This window comes from Pelophylax lessonae, assembly GCF_965119305.1.
Source record: "Pelophylax lessonae genome assembly, chromosome: 13".
NCBI classification, from domain to species: domain Eukaryota; kingdom Metazoa; phylum Chordata; class Amphibia; order Anura; family Ranidae; genus Pelophylax; species Pelophylax lessonae.
In genome coordinates this window covers 193,986,783-194,001,110 of record NC_138780.1, presented here as the reverse complement: position 1 = coordinate 194,001,110, position 14,328 = coordinate 193,986,783, and the positions used below count along the sequence as shown (strand labels likewise).

At 47.6% G+C, this 14,328-nt stretch overlaps 1 protein-coding gene across 2 annotated transcripts in view; it reads left to right on the top strand.

The window, feature by feature from the left end:
* Window positions 1–14,328, top strand: part of ITPK1 (inositol-tetrakisphosphate 1-kinase) — a 255,430-nt gene that overhangs the window by 133,755 nt on the left and 107,347 nt on the right. For both annotated transcript variants that reach the window (XM_082275448.1, XM_082275449.1), the window contains exon 4: window positions 3,783–3,908. In XM_082275448.1, the coding sequence (XP_082131574.1) occupies window positions 3,783–3,908 (126 nt within the window). The remainder of the gene's footprint in view (window positions 1–3,782; window positions 3,909–14,328) is intronic.

Below are 14,328 nucleotides of genomic sequence, written 5' to 3'. Positions count from 1 at the left end.
CACCCCCTAATTTAACTATGACCCACCCCTTCCTGTAAATGAAATACCCCTTCCTGTTTATTACCCATCCTGCCTCAGTGGCCATCAGTGCAGCCTATCAGTGCATCATATCAGTGCTGCCTTATCAGTTCAGCCCCATCAGTGCAGCTTATTGGTGCCGCCTCATCATTGGCCATCAGCACAGCCTCATCATTGCCGCCTATTAGCGCCCATGAGTGCAACATATCAGTGCCCATCAGGGCAGAATATCAGTGCAGCCCCATCAGTGAAGCTTATCAGTACCACCTCGTGCCCATCAGAGCAGCCTCATTAGTGCCCATCAGTGCAGTTTATCAGTACCCACCATTGCTGCCTCATAAGTGGTCATCAGTGCAACCTATTAGTGCCCATCAGTGAAGCCTATTAGTGCCCATCAGTGCAGCATACCAGCGCTGCCTTATCAGTGCAGCCCCATCAGTGGCCATCAGTGCAGCCTTATCAGTGCCCATTAGTACAGCCTTATCAGTGCCCTTTAGTACAGCCTTATCAGTGCCCATTAGTACAGCCTTATCAGTGCCCATTAGTTCAGCCTTATGTCACTGGATTAGTAAGATTACTCCTTTCTTTTAAGATATTTGGACTTGTGTTTGCAGCCACTGATTGTAATCATAGAATTATTTCACTTATTTGTAAATTGACTAGGAAGTCCATCGTCATACAAATAAGTGAAAAAATCAGGGGCAGCAAACACAAAAGTGTAGTGCAAGCCGGCAGGGACCCTTTTCGTGTGGGAGCCGGGAGGGGCTGTGTTTTTTTTTTTTGTGTGGGGTGCAGCTTTTTTGCTGCCCCCCCCCCCCCCGAAAAGGGCCGCCCTAGGCCTGGGCCTTGTCGGCCTAGGCCAAGATACAGCACTGGGTGCCATTGCAAGTGACAGGAATCACACGAGCGTCTTGTGATTTGCAATGGTTTGGGATCGTGGGCAGAAGCGTGGCAATTCTGCCCGCGACCCTGGATGCCAATATGTGACCGAAGCCTAAGGGGGTAAAACCTTCCGGTCCAGAAGTAACTTGTAAGCAGCAAGTGTCAGAAAAAGGCTTGAGCCCCTTTCACACGAACGATCCGATCAGATCCGCCTGTCAGTTTTTCAGGCGGATCTGATCGGATGCTGCATGCATTCCTATGGGGCAGCGGATGTCAGTAGAGACATCTCCACTGACACCCGCTGCTCTCCGATCCAATCCTGTCCGTGAAATTCGGATGGATAGAAACCCTATTTTCCATCCGTCCAGCGGATCGGATTGGATTGGCTGAGAACGGACAGGCGGTCCGTTCTCATCCGATCTCCCATAGAGGACAGCGCTAATCTGATAGCTCCGTCTCTGCACACAGAGCGAAGACACAGCTGTCATCCGTCTGCTCAGCGGGGAATCGGCAGATCGATCCCCCGCTGAGCAGAACGGACTCCGCCGACGGAGCGGACAATGTGAAAGGACCCTTAGTCTTTAAGTGGTTAAACTGCCCTCATTAACAGACAGAAGTTTGATCTAAAGCCAAATAATACAATGTTTCTTTTTATCTCAGTGCTGAGCAATGTTGTGATAAACTTTGCCAGCTACTTTTTTTTTTTTTTGACAGCTCTGAGCAGAGAAAGGCTCTGCACCTGTTACATGAATCATGGAGATGCCGGATTAAGATCCTGAGGGGGGTTGAATCGAGATTGGGGTTTTTTTTTTTTTTACTATTTGTGCAGCTCTAATCTAGGGCGATCAAGGGGTTAAATATGTACCTAACAATGTGTAATGTGTGCTGCTTTTAACCGCTTCCGGACTGCCCGCCGCACATATACTGTGGCAGTCTGGCCCTCCTGCGTGAACCGATGTAGCCCTACGTCGGTGGCACGTTTGGTGCTGGGGGGGGCGAGCGCGCGCCACCAGCAGCACGCTTCCGCCCCCACTAGGCAGTGGGGATGCCGAAGAACGGGGCCAGCGGCCGCGATTGCCGCCGAGGAGAGCGCTCCACCAGCAGCACGCTTCCGCCCCCACTAGGCAGCGGGGATGCTGAAGAACGGGGCCAGCGGCCGCGATTGCCGCCGAGGAGAGCGATCCACCAGCAGCATGCTTCCGCCCCCACTAGGCAGCGGGGATGCTGAAGAACGGGGCCAGTGACCGCGATTGCCGCCGAGGAGAGCGCTCCACCAGCAGCACGCTTCTGCCCCCACTAGGCAGCGGGGATGCTGAAGAACGGAGCCAGCGGCCATGATTGCCGCCAAGGAGAGCGCTCCACCAGCAGCACGCTTCCGCCCCCACTAGGCAGCGGGGATGCTGAAGAACGGGGCCAGCGGCCGCGATTGCCACCGAGGAGAGCGCTCCACCAGCAGCACGCTTCCGCCCCCACTAGGCAGCGGGGATGCTGAAGAACGGGGCCAGTGGCCGCGATTGCCGCCGAACAGCTTTGAGCCGAACGCTCCCCGCTGAGAGAGGACGGGCAGATGTTGTAAACACAGCTGACCGTTCTTCTCTCTGAAATGATCACAGAGCGCCTGTGATCTTTCTATACAGGATTACAGGTCTCTATGATCATTTTACAAGCCCCTCCCCCCCAACAGTTAGTAAACACTCCCCTAGGCTCACATTTAACCCCTTAATCGCCCACTAGGTTAACCCCTTCCCTGCCAGTGTCATTATTACAGTAACCAAGCATATTTTTAGCACTGATTACTGTAGGAATGTCACTGCCCCCCCCCCCCCCCAAAATGTCAGTTAGGGGTCTGATCTGTCCGCTGCAATGTCGCAGTCCCACAAAAAATCGCAGATCGCCGCCATCACTAGTAAAAAAATAAATAAAAATGACCTAAATCTCTCCCCTAGTTTGTAAACGCGATAACCTTTGCGCAAACCATTCAAAATACGCTTATTGTTGTTTTTTTTGTTTTTTTTCAAAAAATATGTAGCAGAATACAAATTGGCCTAAAAGGATGAAAATTTTTGATCTTTAAATTATGTTTTTTGGGAATGTTATATAGCCGAATGTGAAAAATATATATTTTTTTTTATAGAGTTGTCGCTTTTTTTGGTGTTAGCGCAAAAATAAAAATTGCACAGATGATCAAATACCACCAAAAGAAAGCTCTTTGTGGGAAAAAAAGGACATTCATTTTATTTGGGTACAGCGTTGCACGATCGCGCAATTGTCCGTTAAAGTAACGCAGTGCTGAATCGCAAAAAATGGCCTGGTCAATAAGGGGGCAAATCCTTCCGGTCCAGAACTGGTTAATAGGAGATCTCTTTGTTTCTCATCCCTGCTTTGCAGGGATAATAAAATGATCGCCCGCTCTGTACAGAAGTTTGTATTGTTTGTCAACACAGAGCTCTTGGCTATGATTGGTTACAGCCCATCAGCAGGTCCCGGCAGTGAATCATTCCTAATCCCAGAAGTAGGCAGCAATGTACGGGAGCTTCGCTTTGCCTACACCGTCCGCTCACCTGCAGTACAGGAAGTGGTTAAATATCTAGATAGACTGGAGAAGATTTTAGCTACACTTTGTGTTCCCATTAAAGCCCCGCTCACACCTCAATGTATTAGTAATGCGTATTTCAGAAATGCGCCAAAAACGCGCATTTAGGGTCTATTGAGAATTAATGGCACCCCAAACTAGCTAAAGAAATGGGTGCTTTGTTGCATGACAAAATAAGCAAAAAAGCTCTGTTCAAAAATACACCTTCCCCATTGTATGACCGGTGCTCTTTATTTCCCGATTCCTAATCATAATGGCAATCAACATATTTGTTTTTTTTTGTTTTCAGCTTAATCTGGCCAAACCGATCGAGGACCAGGGCCCGCTGGACGTCATTATCCACAAGCTAACAGACGTCATCCTGGAGGCTGACCAGAATGACAGCGAGGCCGTACAGCTGGTGCAGAGGTTCCAGGTAAGCTGAGAACAGAATTTACAAGCTCTGTGTGTGTCCCCAAAACCGGACCACGTGACTCCACCCCGCTATGGATAGAGCTCAATGGCAGCACTATAAAATGGTTTTGTGAATTGGTTTGTGTGTGCATTTATTTATACCCAAGCTGGATTGCAGGAGTTCACTGAGACGTCTGACTCTGCTGCAGAGGAGCTTACACTCTAATGTCCTCACTGCCGGCTTACAAGGTAGAGCCAATGAACCTACCACTTACATTTTTGATTAATGAAGGAAAGACAAACAGTGAGGGACCCTTGGTGCCCAACCTGCATCCTCGGACCCAGAAGCTGTATAGCAATCGTCTCCAAACTGCAGCCTGGGGCTCAGATGTGGCCCTTTGCTTGCTTTTATCTGTCCCTTGGATCCACAATTCTCCCCCACTGATACCAATGAAGGGGCTCAATTCCTCCCACTAATACCAATGGTGGGGCACAATTTCTCCAAATGACACCAACAATTGGGCCCAATGACACCAATGATGGGGCTCAGTTGTTCTCAATGATGGGGCTCAGTTGTTCTCAATGATGGGGTTCAGTTGTTCTCAATGATGGGATTCAGTTGTTCTCAATGATGGGATTCAGTTGTTCTCAATGATGGGATTCAGTTGTTCTCAATGATGGGGTTCAGTTGTTCTCAATGATGGGGTTCAGTTGTTCTCAATGATGGGGCTCACTTGTTCTCAATGATGGGGCTCACTTGTTTTCAATGATGGGACTCAGTTGTTCTCAAAGACACCAATGATGGGGCGCAGTTGTTCTCAATGACCCCAATGATGGGGCACAGTTGTTCTCAATGACACCAATGATGGGGCACAGTTGTTCTCAATGACACCAATGATGGGGCACAGTTGTTCTCAATGACTCCAATGATGGGGCTCAGTTGTTCTCAATGATGGGGCTCAGTTGTTCTCAATGACGCCAATGATGGGGTGCAGTTGTTCTCAATGACGCCAATGATGGGGCGCAGTTGTTCTCAATGACGCCAATGATGGGGCGCAGTTGTTCTCCATGATGCCAATGATGGGGCGCAGTTATTCTCAATGACGCCAATGATGGGGCGCAGTTGTTCTCAATGACGCCAATGATGGGGCGCAGTTGTTCTCAATGACGCCAATGATGGGGCGCAGTTGTTCTCAATGACGCCAATGATGGGGCGCAGTTGTTCTCAATGACACCAATGATGGGGCACAATTTCGGGAAAGTGCTTGTACAGAAGTGATACCTGCAGCTAGAGGCATCACCCCGGTACCGGCATCCATAGCCGACGGTCGACTGTCTTGTAATGACAACCGATGTGGCAGAGAAGCTCGCTCTCTCTCTCGCTCTTGCTTTTGCTCTCCCTCTCTTGCTCTCTCTCTTGCTTGCTCTCTCTCTCGCTCTCTCTCGCTTGCTCGCTTTCTCTCTCGCTTGCTCGCTTTCTCTCTCGCTCGCTCGCTTTCTCTCTCGCTCGCTCGCTTTCTCTCTCGCTCGCTCGCTTTCTCTCTCGCTCGCTTTCTCTCTCGCTCGCTTTCTCTCTCGCTCGCTTTCTCTCTCGCTCGCTTTCTCTCTCGCTCGCTTTCTCTCTCGCTCGCTTTCTCTCTTGCTCGCTTTCTCTCTCTCTTTCTCTTGCTCGCTTTCTCTCGCTCGCTCTCTCTTGCTCGCTCTCTCTTGCTCGCTCTCTCTTGCTCGCTCTCTCTTGCTCGCTCGCTCTTGCTCGCTCGCTCTTGCTCGCTCGCTCTTGCTCGCTCTCTCTTGCTCGCTCTCTCTTGCTCGCTCGCTCGCTTTCTCTCTTGCTCGCTCGCTTTCTCTCTTGCTCGCTCGCTTTCTCTCTCTTGCTCGCTCGCTCTCTCTCTCTTGCTCGCTCGCTCTCTCTCTCTTGCTCGCTCGCTCTCTCTCTCTTGCTCGCTCGCTCTCTCTCTCTTGCTCGCTCTCGCTCTCTTGCTCGCTCGCTGTCGCTCTCTTGCTCGCTCGCTCTCGCTCTCTCTCTCTTGCTCCCTCTCTCTCGCTCCCTCTCTTGCTTGCTCTCTCTCTCTTGCTTGCTCTCTCTCTCTCTTGCTTGCTCGCGCTCTCTTGCTCCCTCTCTTGCTTGCTCGCTCTCTCTCGCTCGCTCTCGCTCGCTCTCTTGCTCGCTCTCTCTTGCTCGCGCTCTCTCTCTCTTGCTTGCTCGCTTTCTCTCGCTTGCTCGCTCTCTCTCGCTTGCTCTCTCTCGCTTGCTCTCTCTCTCTCGCTCTTGCTCTCTCGCTCTCTTGCTCGCTCTCGCTCTCTCTCTTGCTCGCTCTCCCTCTCTCTCTCTTGCTCGCTCTCTCTCGCTCCCTCTCTCTCGCTCCCTCTCTTGCTTGCTCGCGCTCTCTCGCTCCATCTCTTGCTTGCTTGCTCTCTTGCTCGCTCTCTTGCTCGCTCGCTCTTGCTCGCTCGCTCTCTCTCTTGCTCGCGCTCTCTCTTGCTTGCTCGCTCTCTCTTGCTTGCTCTCTCTCGCTCTTGCTCTCTCGCTCTCTTACTCGATCTCTTGCTCTCTCTCGCTCTTGCTCTTGCTCGCTCTTGCTCTCTCTCTTGCTCACTCTCTCTCTCTTGCTCGCTCTCTATTGTGGCTTTAGATATACGTTAATATGGTTAACAGGTTCCTATGAATGCTGGCAAGCAGCTCCCTCAGCCAGGCAACAGGAATGAAACAGCGACATCAGAGCAGTCTTATTCTGACGTCCCGTATGGGTCAGGCCTGGCGGAGGTGACCTGATAAGCTAAATTAAGTCTTTAAATCTTTTATTTATTGTCCTTGGCCGGATACTTGGCCCTCCCACGTGTTCCCGTGCCCTAAATTTCTAAACTCTTGGTTGGAGTTGGTTTTCTACAGGAGAACTCGAAGATGGCTAAAGATAGCGTTTGTCAGAGTTCCGCTAATTGTAAAAGCCACGCGGGAGTTTGTAAAAACCAGGAGTCAAACTTTTTCATGTACAGCTTACTGCGGGAAAATTTAATTTTTAACTTTTTTTTCCTGTTACATTTTATACATTGCCTAGAAAAGCCAAAACTGTTCTTGAATCTTGTCCAGAGTTTTATTCTGGATCAATAAACATAAAATATAAATGGCATATCCAATGATGATGATATGCAATGATGGAGATTTAAAAGTTTCAATACCGTAACAGGTCAAGAGACATTTAACCTCCTCCGCTCGCCCCTCTGTACATCCCTATGTGATGGGTACATTCCTGCTATGGACCTTTTTTATTTATTTAATTTTTTTTTTTTTTTATTGTGCAGTAACTTTTTCATTGCTGAACTACTTTACACCCCCCCCCCCCCCCCTTATGGACCAGAGCAATTTTTTACAATTCTACAATGGATCTGTTTATTCGCCAAAACCTTTGTCGTTACTTAAAGCGGTGTTCCAGCCTCCCCCCCCCCCTCCAAAAATTAAAAGTCAGCAGCTACACTTACTGTAGCTGCTGGCTTTGAATATTAGGACACTTACCTGTCCTGGAATCCAGCGATGTCGGCACCGCAGCCGATGTTTTGTTTCCATCGGCTGTCGGGTGCTGCCGCCGCCATTGCTGGTGAGGGAAACCGGCAGTGAAGCCTCGCGGGTCCGTAAGGCGCGAAGCGCGCTGCTCATTCAGATTTGGCTCGGCGGCGGGGGAAGGAGGGGGGGGCAAACTTCCGACGGACAGCGCCACGGCACCGTCTCCCGGAAGTGGGGAAGGATACCTGTCAAAAACAGGTATCCGTTTTTCCCTCACCCATGAAGGGTGCCAAATGTGGCTCCGGAAGGAGGGGAGGAAGCAAATGAGCAGAAGTTCACTTTTGGGTGGAACTCCGCTTTAACTACATCTGGACCGGAAGGTTTTACCCCCTTAATGACAGGTCATTTTTTTCCGATTCTGCACTGCATTACTTTAACTGACAATTGCGCAGTCGTGCGACGCTGTACCCCAAAAAAATGTATGCCCCTTTTCCCCACAAACAGAGCTTCCTTTTGGTGGTTTTTCATCACCTCTGCGGTTTTTATTTTTTGCGCTATAAAAAAAAAAGAGCAACAATTCTGAAAAAAAAAAACAATATTTTCTACTTTCAGCTATAAAACATTGATTAAAAAAAATAAATAAAAATCTATTTTTTTCAACAATGTAAGCAAATTTGTATTCTGCTACATATTTTTGGTAAAAAATAAAATCCCAATAAGTGTATATTGATTGGATTGAGCAAAAGCTATCACGTCTACAAACTAGGGGAAAGATTTATGTCATGGCAGCAGGAAAATATAGTTAAAGAAAGAAGAATAAGGAGTTAATTAGGGCTGATTAAGGAGGAGTTAAACAGAGTAACGTTTTATTTAATAAACATTTTTATTCATTTATTTTTTTTAACTTTGTTGATCGCATTATAACTGACATCATTGGCACATCTAAGTTCATCCCTTTGATCTGCAGGCGATTGAACAGAATGATACAAAAGTAACAATGTTACACTGTATCTTTTTTATACTGTCATTGTTTCTGAGCAAGTATTGTTTATAAACACTGATTACATACAAGCGACGCTACTTCCAGGGGCGACCTCCGAGGTCACGGTGCGAGCAGCGCGCCGCGAACTCAGAGCGGCCGGCATGGACTTGATAACATTGAAGTCTATGGCGGTCGCCTCCTGGTCGCCCCAAAGAAGCTCCGGACCCTTTTTCTAAGTCGGAGCGACTTGTGTCGCTCCTATTAGAACGGGTCCACAGCTTCCCTATGGAAGGCGACCTACGGCGACCTGTGAGGCGACCAGGTCGCCTCACAGGTCGCCTTAGTGTGAACTGGGACTCAATGTTGCCTGTGATTAATCAAAGCCAACAATTCTTGTATACTGGGAGGGGGGGATCCCAGAAGCAGGGCAGAGAGCCTGGACATGCTACACACCACCTGTATACAATGATGACGTTTTTTTGGGGCATGTGTAGCACACCCAAAGTCTGCAATTACTTAAAGTGTAAGTTCATCTTTCAAAGAGGTTTTTAGAAAATCCTCCTATGCAATTCTATATCTAATGAATAGTACATACCAGAGCTCCTCCTGTTGGGTCCTCCCATTACAGATACAGCTTTTTTGGGTCTTCTACAGAAAAGAATGCTGTGCTGGTCCCCTTTATACCTCTCCATCTTGCCTTTTGAAAAACAGGCTGAATTTCACTATATTGCGCCTCCTATTGACCGATCAGAGCTGTTAAAGCGCCACACGTGCACAGTGTGCTCAGGTAGCGAAGGAGATCGCACATTGTGCAGGCTTGGAGTTTGAATGGCTCAGATCGACTGTTAAGGTTAGGCGGAGCCAGGGGAGGATATGCACGCTCTGTTTGAAAGGCCTGGAGCAGTCACTGGGGGGTGCAATATAGGGAAATCCAACTGCAAAAGGCAGGTGGACACAGAAAGATGTGAAACTGACCTAAATATTATTGGTTATTAAATACAAATAAACAAAAACAATCATCCATGAAAATAATAGTTTAGGGATGATTGGTGTCTCCTAAGGGTTAATAAGGATTTTTTTCTGAGCTAATAAAGCTCAGCAAGGAATAAATTGCAAAAAAATGTGCTTTTACCTGACATCATCTACAACACGTGTCAAACCTGGTCATGTGGCCTTCCCCTGAACTCTGAACTCTGTATGCAATGCACTCCTAAACCCTGCACTCTGTGTGTAGTGCACCCTTGAAACCCTGCACTCTGTGTGTAGTGCACCCTTGAAACCCTGCACTCTGTACATAGCTGACCCCTCAACCCTGCACTCTGCACATAACGCACTCCTGAACTCTGCATCTGTACATATTGTAATCCTGAACCCTTTGCATAGCATAATTTTGAATTCTGCACTCTGTACATAACACACTCCTGAATCCTGCAATCTGTACACAGTGCACCCCAGATATAACAGGCCCATTGAGGGCAACCATACTGCTGATGCGACCCGAAATTAAATTGCGTTAAACACCCCTGATCTACAAATTCAAGCTCATCCCAATGATCTGCAGATGAATAAAACATAGTAGATACAAAAGTAGTAATGTTGCTGTGTGTCTACCCATCTCCTATCTGATCAATGTTTATAAACAATGCTACTTTGTATCTCTCTATCTCGCGTCTGATCAATGTTTATAAACAATGCTACTTTGTATCTCTCTATCTCCTGTCTGATTAATGTTTATAAACAATGCTACTTTGTATCTCTCTATCTCCTGTCTGATCAATGTTTATAAACAATGCTACTTTGTATCTCTCTATCTCATGTCTGATTAATGTTTATAAACAATGTGTCATTGTCCACTCCTGGCTGTCTTTTTCACAGTGGTAAGTGCAGGTGTACTCGGGGTGTGTATAGCATGTCCAGTGTCCACAACTGGTTAAAGCCAAACTCCAGTAAAAACTATTTTTTAAGAGAGCAGGGAAAAAGTTAAAGTGTAAGCTCACCTTCAGGAAGTTTTTCCTAAAATTCCCCTATGCAAATCTATATCCTTGGGATAGTACATACCAGTGTTCCTCCTGTTGAAAATGGTATGTCCTCTCATGTTTGTTTTTAAAGTGATATTTAAGACTCATTTTTTTTTTTTGGGGGGGGGGGGGGGGTTTAAAAATAACAAACCTATTATAGTTACCTCCTCTGTACAGTTGGTTTTGCACAGAGCAGCCCGGATCCTCCTCTTCTCGGGTCCCTCGCTGGAGCTCCTAGCCCCTCCCACCTTCCAAGTGCCCCCACAGCAAGCAGCTTGCTATGGGGGTATCTGAGCTGAGCCACTGCTCTTAGTGTCCATTCAAACAAAGAGCCGCGGCTCGGCCGTGCCCCCTCTCTCTCTCCTAATTGGCTCACTGACTTTGACAGCAGCGAGAACCAATGGTGCTGGCTGCTGTGTCTCAGTCAATCAGGAGGGGAGAGTTCTGGACAGCCGAGGCTCTTGTGTGACATCGCTGGATCGAGATGGGGCTCAGGTAAATATTAGGGGGGCTGCCGCACACAAAGTTTTTTGCATGCATAGAATGCATTAGGATAACAACCTTCTGTCTTTAGAACCACTTTAACTTATTGATTTCCATGTATTGCTGTCCCAGTGACAACAGCAGCCCCTATTTCTTGCTCTGGTATCATAGCGACGTAAATAAAGTAAAAACTTCCCAATTGGGTCACAGGCAAAAAAAAAAAACGAGCCCATTATCCGATAAGTGGCCATAATAGCCCACTGTTTTCAATCTGCGCGCTATCGCCACCTCCTTCCCGGGTGATTTCCAGTTTTAGATGGTGCGTGAACTTACCTGGATGGATGATATCACTGCCCCTCTCTAAATGAAAGCGTCCAGGGCTGGTTATTGGCTGCTTAGACCTAAGCACTGTCCCATGGGGGAGGTCGCATGCTCACTCATGCGGCTTCAATTGCATGTAAAGGTCTGTACCTGGAAACATTGTTGCAGTCTTATCCAGTCCTGTTACATGTAGTTACAATGTTTGCTACAGGAAAATTGTTGCCTTTTCTGAGATTTTTTTGCAGTGAAGAGTCTGGACATAACCCAAAGCCATTTCTCTGCTTCCCTATTCATTCCTCCACACCAGACAACAGGGGCAGACTGGCAACTTTCGGCCCAGGGGGCAAGTACAAACCAGAGGTCCATGGTGCAGCGACCCAGCCCCCTCCCACTCTCCCTTCCTTCGGTTGTCCTCCTGACCCCCGTTCCAAGCTGAAACCCTGTTCCAGATACTCTCTACTTACCGGCTGAATCTGGGTCTCCAGTGGGACATGAAACCGGCTTTTGCTGAGACACAGTTTAAACCATCCATGCTGGGGGGGGGGGGGGGGGAGGCCTGCGCTCTGTCCTTGTCTTCAACCCACACTCAGTAGGTTGGTGGCAGGGACTTTCTACTTCTCTTCACCAGGAATCCTTTAGGCGTCTCTGTGGCAGAATCAGTGCAGCCTTTTTTATGGGGCATCAGAGCAGACCAGGGGGCAATTGCCCCCCTGCCCCCTGGCCCAGTCCTCCCCTGCCAGACTAGTAGCTACATAAATCTGCTATAGAATTGGATATTTGGTTCAGCCATTATCCTCTGCCAGACCAGCCTTGGCTGGACCAGGGGCTGACTGGCAACTTTTGGCCCAGGGGGCAGGTACAAACCAGAGGCCCATGGTGCAGCGACTCGGCCCCCCCTCCCACTCTCCCTCTTCCTCCGTCTCCTCCTGACCCCCATTCCAGGCTGAAGCTCCGCTCCAGGTACTCTCACCGGCCAAATTCAGGTTCCCGACCTGGCCAGCGGTTGGGGGAGCAGTTAGGGGAGCTGGGACAGCTCGGTCAGGCCTGCATAGGGGAGGAGAGTCTCCAGTGGGGCATGGAACTGGCCTCTGCTCAGACACCATATACACCATCCATGCTGGGGGGGCCTGCGCTCTCTGTCCTTGTCTTTATCCCGCATTCAGTAGGTCAGCAGTGGGGACTTTAGTTATTTTCACCAGGAATCCTTTAGGCATGTCTGTGGCAGAAGCAGTGCAGCCTTTTTACGGGGAATCAGAGCAGCCCAGGGGGGCAATTGCCCCCCTGCCACCTTGCCCAGTCCTCCCCTGGGCAGCAGTACAGGCTGGTCCCGGACACCCCTCCCCCCCCCCCTCCTCCCATCCTGCTGACTGGAAAATGAAGGAGCAGCAGTAGACTGATGGGGGTCACCCCTCTACTTTCCTATCCTGCCAGCATGTTCACAGTGTTGGCAGCATTGTGTTGGCTTACAATGCTGACCCTCCCTCTTCAGTCTGAATGTTGCTGTGTAGTGAATGACGTAAGGCCAATACCAAGAGAGGTTCAGGTACTTATTCTAGCTGTATGTAAAAATACATTTAATGGTTTTCAGTAAATGTATAACTGGATTAAATGGGGTTTTCATGTGCCTGGAGTTCAGCTTCCATCGTTGGTCTCGGCGTCCTCATGTTTAATCTCGTCCCTTGCTGATATTAAGCAGACGCCGGCCTTTTTACGAGAGATGGTTAGCAGAACTGTCGGGTGCGGAGTAACTGCAGAGTGAAAAAAGAAATAGAAGTGTGACAATAAATATACGTTTTCAGTCATTTTACCGGTCGATTTTGATACGACTTTCACATTTTTTACCTGCTTGCTGTTCCATATTGTCATTGATATTTCATGTACAGATTTGTAGACTTTTATTTTTTCTTTTCAATGGATTCTATATGTCATGTAGGCAGGATGCAACCTACACATGGTAGACAAACAAACTCCGTCAGGGTCATTGAGACCCTATGGTGATTGAACCCATAACCCCATCGCTGCAAGGCACAAGAGGCATAACTAGAACCTTCTGGGCCCCGATGCAAGAAATCAGGAAGGGCCCCAATGGCATCTGACTGGGGCCCTTCCCTCTGATTCTGGGGTCCTTTTACTCCCATCGTGGGACGCTTTATTACGGCCATGCAGCAGGCCAACTTTCTACCATCTTGGGTTTCCTCCAAGAAGGCGGAACACCAGCGCCCAGTCGCAAGTGCAAGCTTTGCGACCCTGGTAGTTCTGTCACTGCTGTCAGTAGTTTTTTTTTTTTTTAATTTTTTTTTTCAAAACTAACTTTATTGAATTTTCTTTTGTTTTATTTATTAAATAAATTATTTAGTAATTTATTTATTTTTTGGGGTGTTTCTGTATTATTATTTTTTTAATTTTATTAATAACAAATTATATATTTTTTTAAGTTTAGGAGTTAAAAATGTATGTGTTATTACATATTATTTTTTTATATTTTTTGTTTATATAATGATTTTTGTTATTTCTGTATTTATTTTACATTTTTTTATTTATATATTATTGCTATTTTATTTTTTACCTTTTTTTATTTGAGCAGAAAATTGCACAATTATTCGCAACAAAACACGCAAATGCGCTCAAAATCGCATGAATGATGCGTTTTCATCCTTTGGGAGTAAAAACGCATCAAAACACTCAAATTTGCCCGATTTGAGCTACAAAAAAAAGCTCCAGAACTTTTTGAGCTTCAGGCGTTTGGCTTCAGGCGAGTTGGAGTGGAGATGTGAACCGTCTCCATAGAGAATAATTGTTTTTTTCTCCTCCCCCCAACGTTTTGGAGCTTCACGCTACAAAACGCTGAGGTGTGAATGGGGCAAAGAGTCTTGGAATGCAGAAAATGTTGTAATGTATATAGAACATCCCCAAATAATTCCTGTTTACACCCAAACACAGTCCGCTCTGTGTATGAATACCTCTGGTCCTACCTGCAACGTCCTCGTCCCCCCGGGATCCGCCCACCGCCCTGACCCTGACTTCTGTTCTGCACCGCCCATTAACCACTTCCCCTCTGAAAGTTTTTTCCCTTTTTTTTTTTTGTGCACACGTTACAATAAAATTACTTAACCTCCCCCAAACATATATTTCCTGAAAG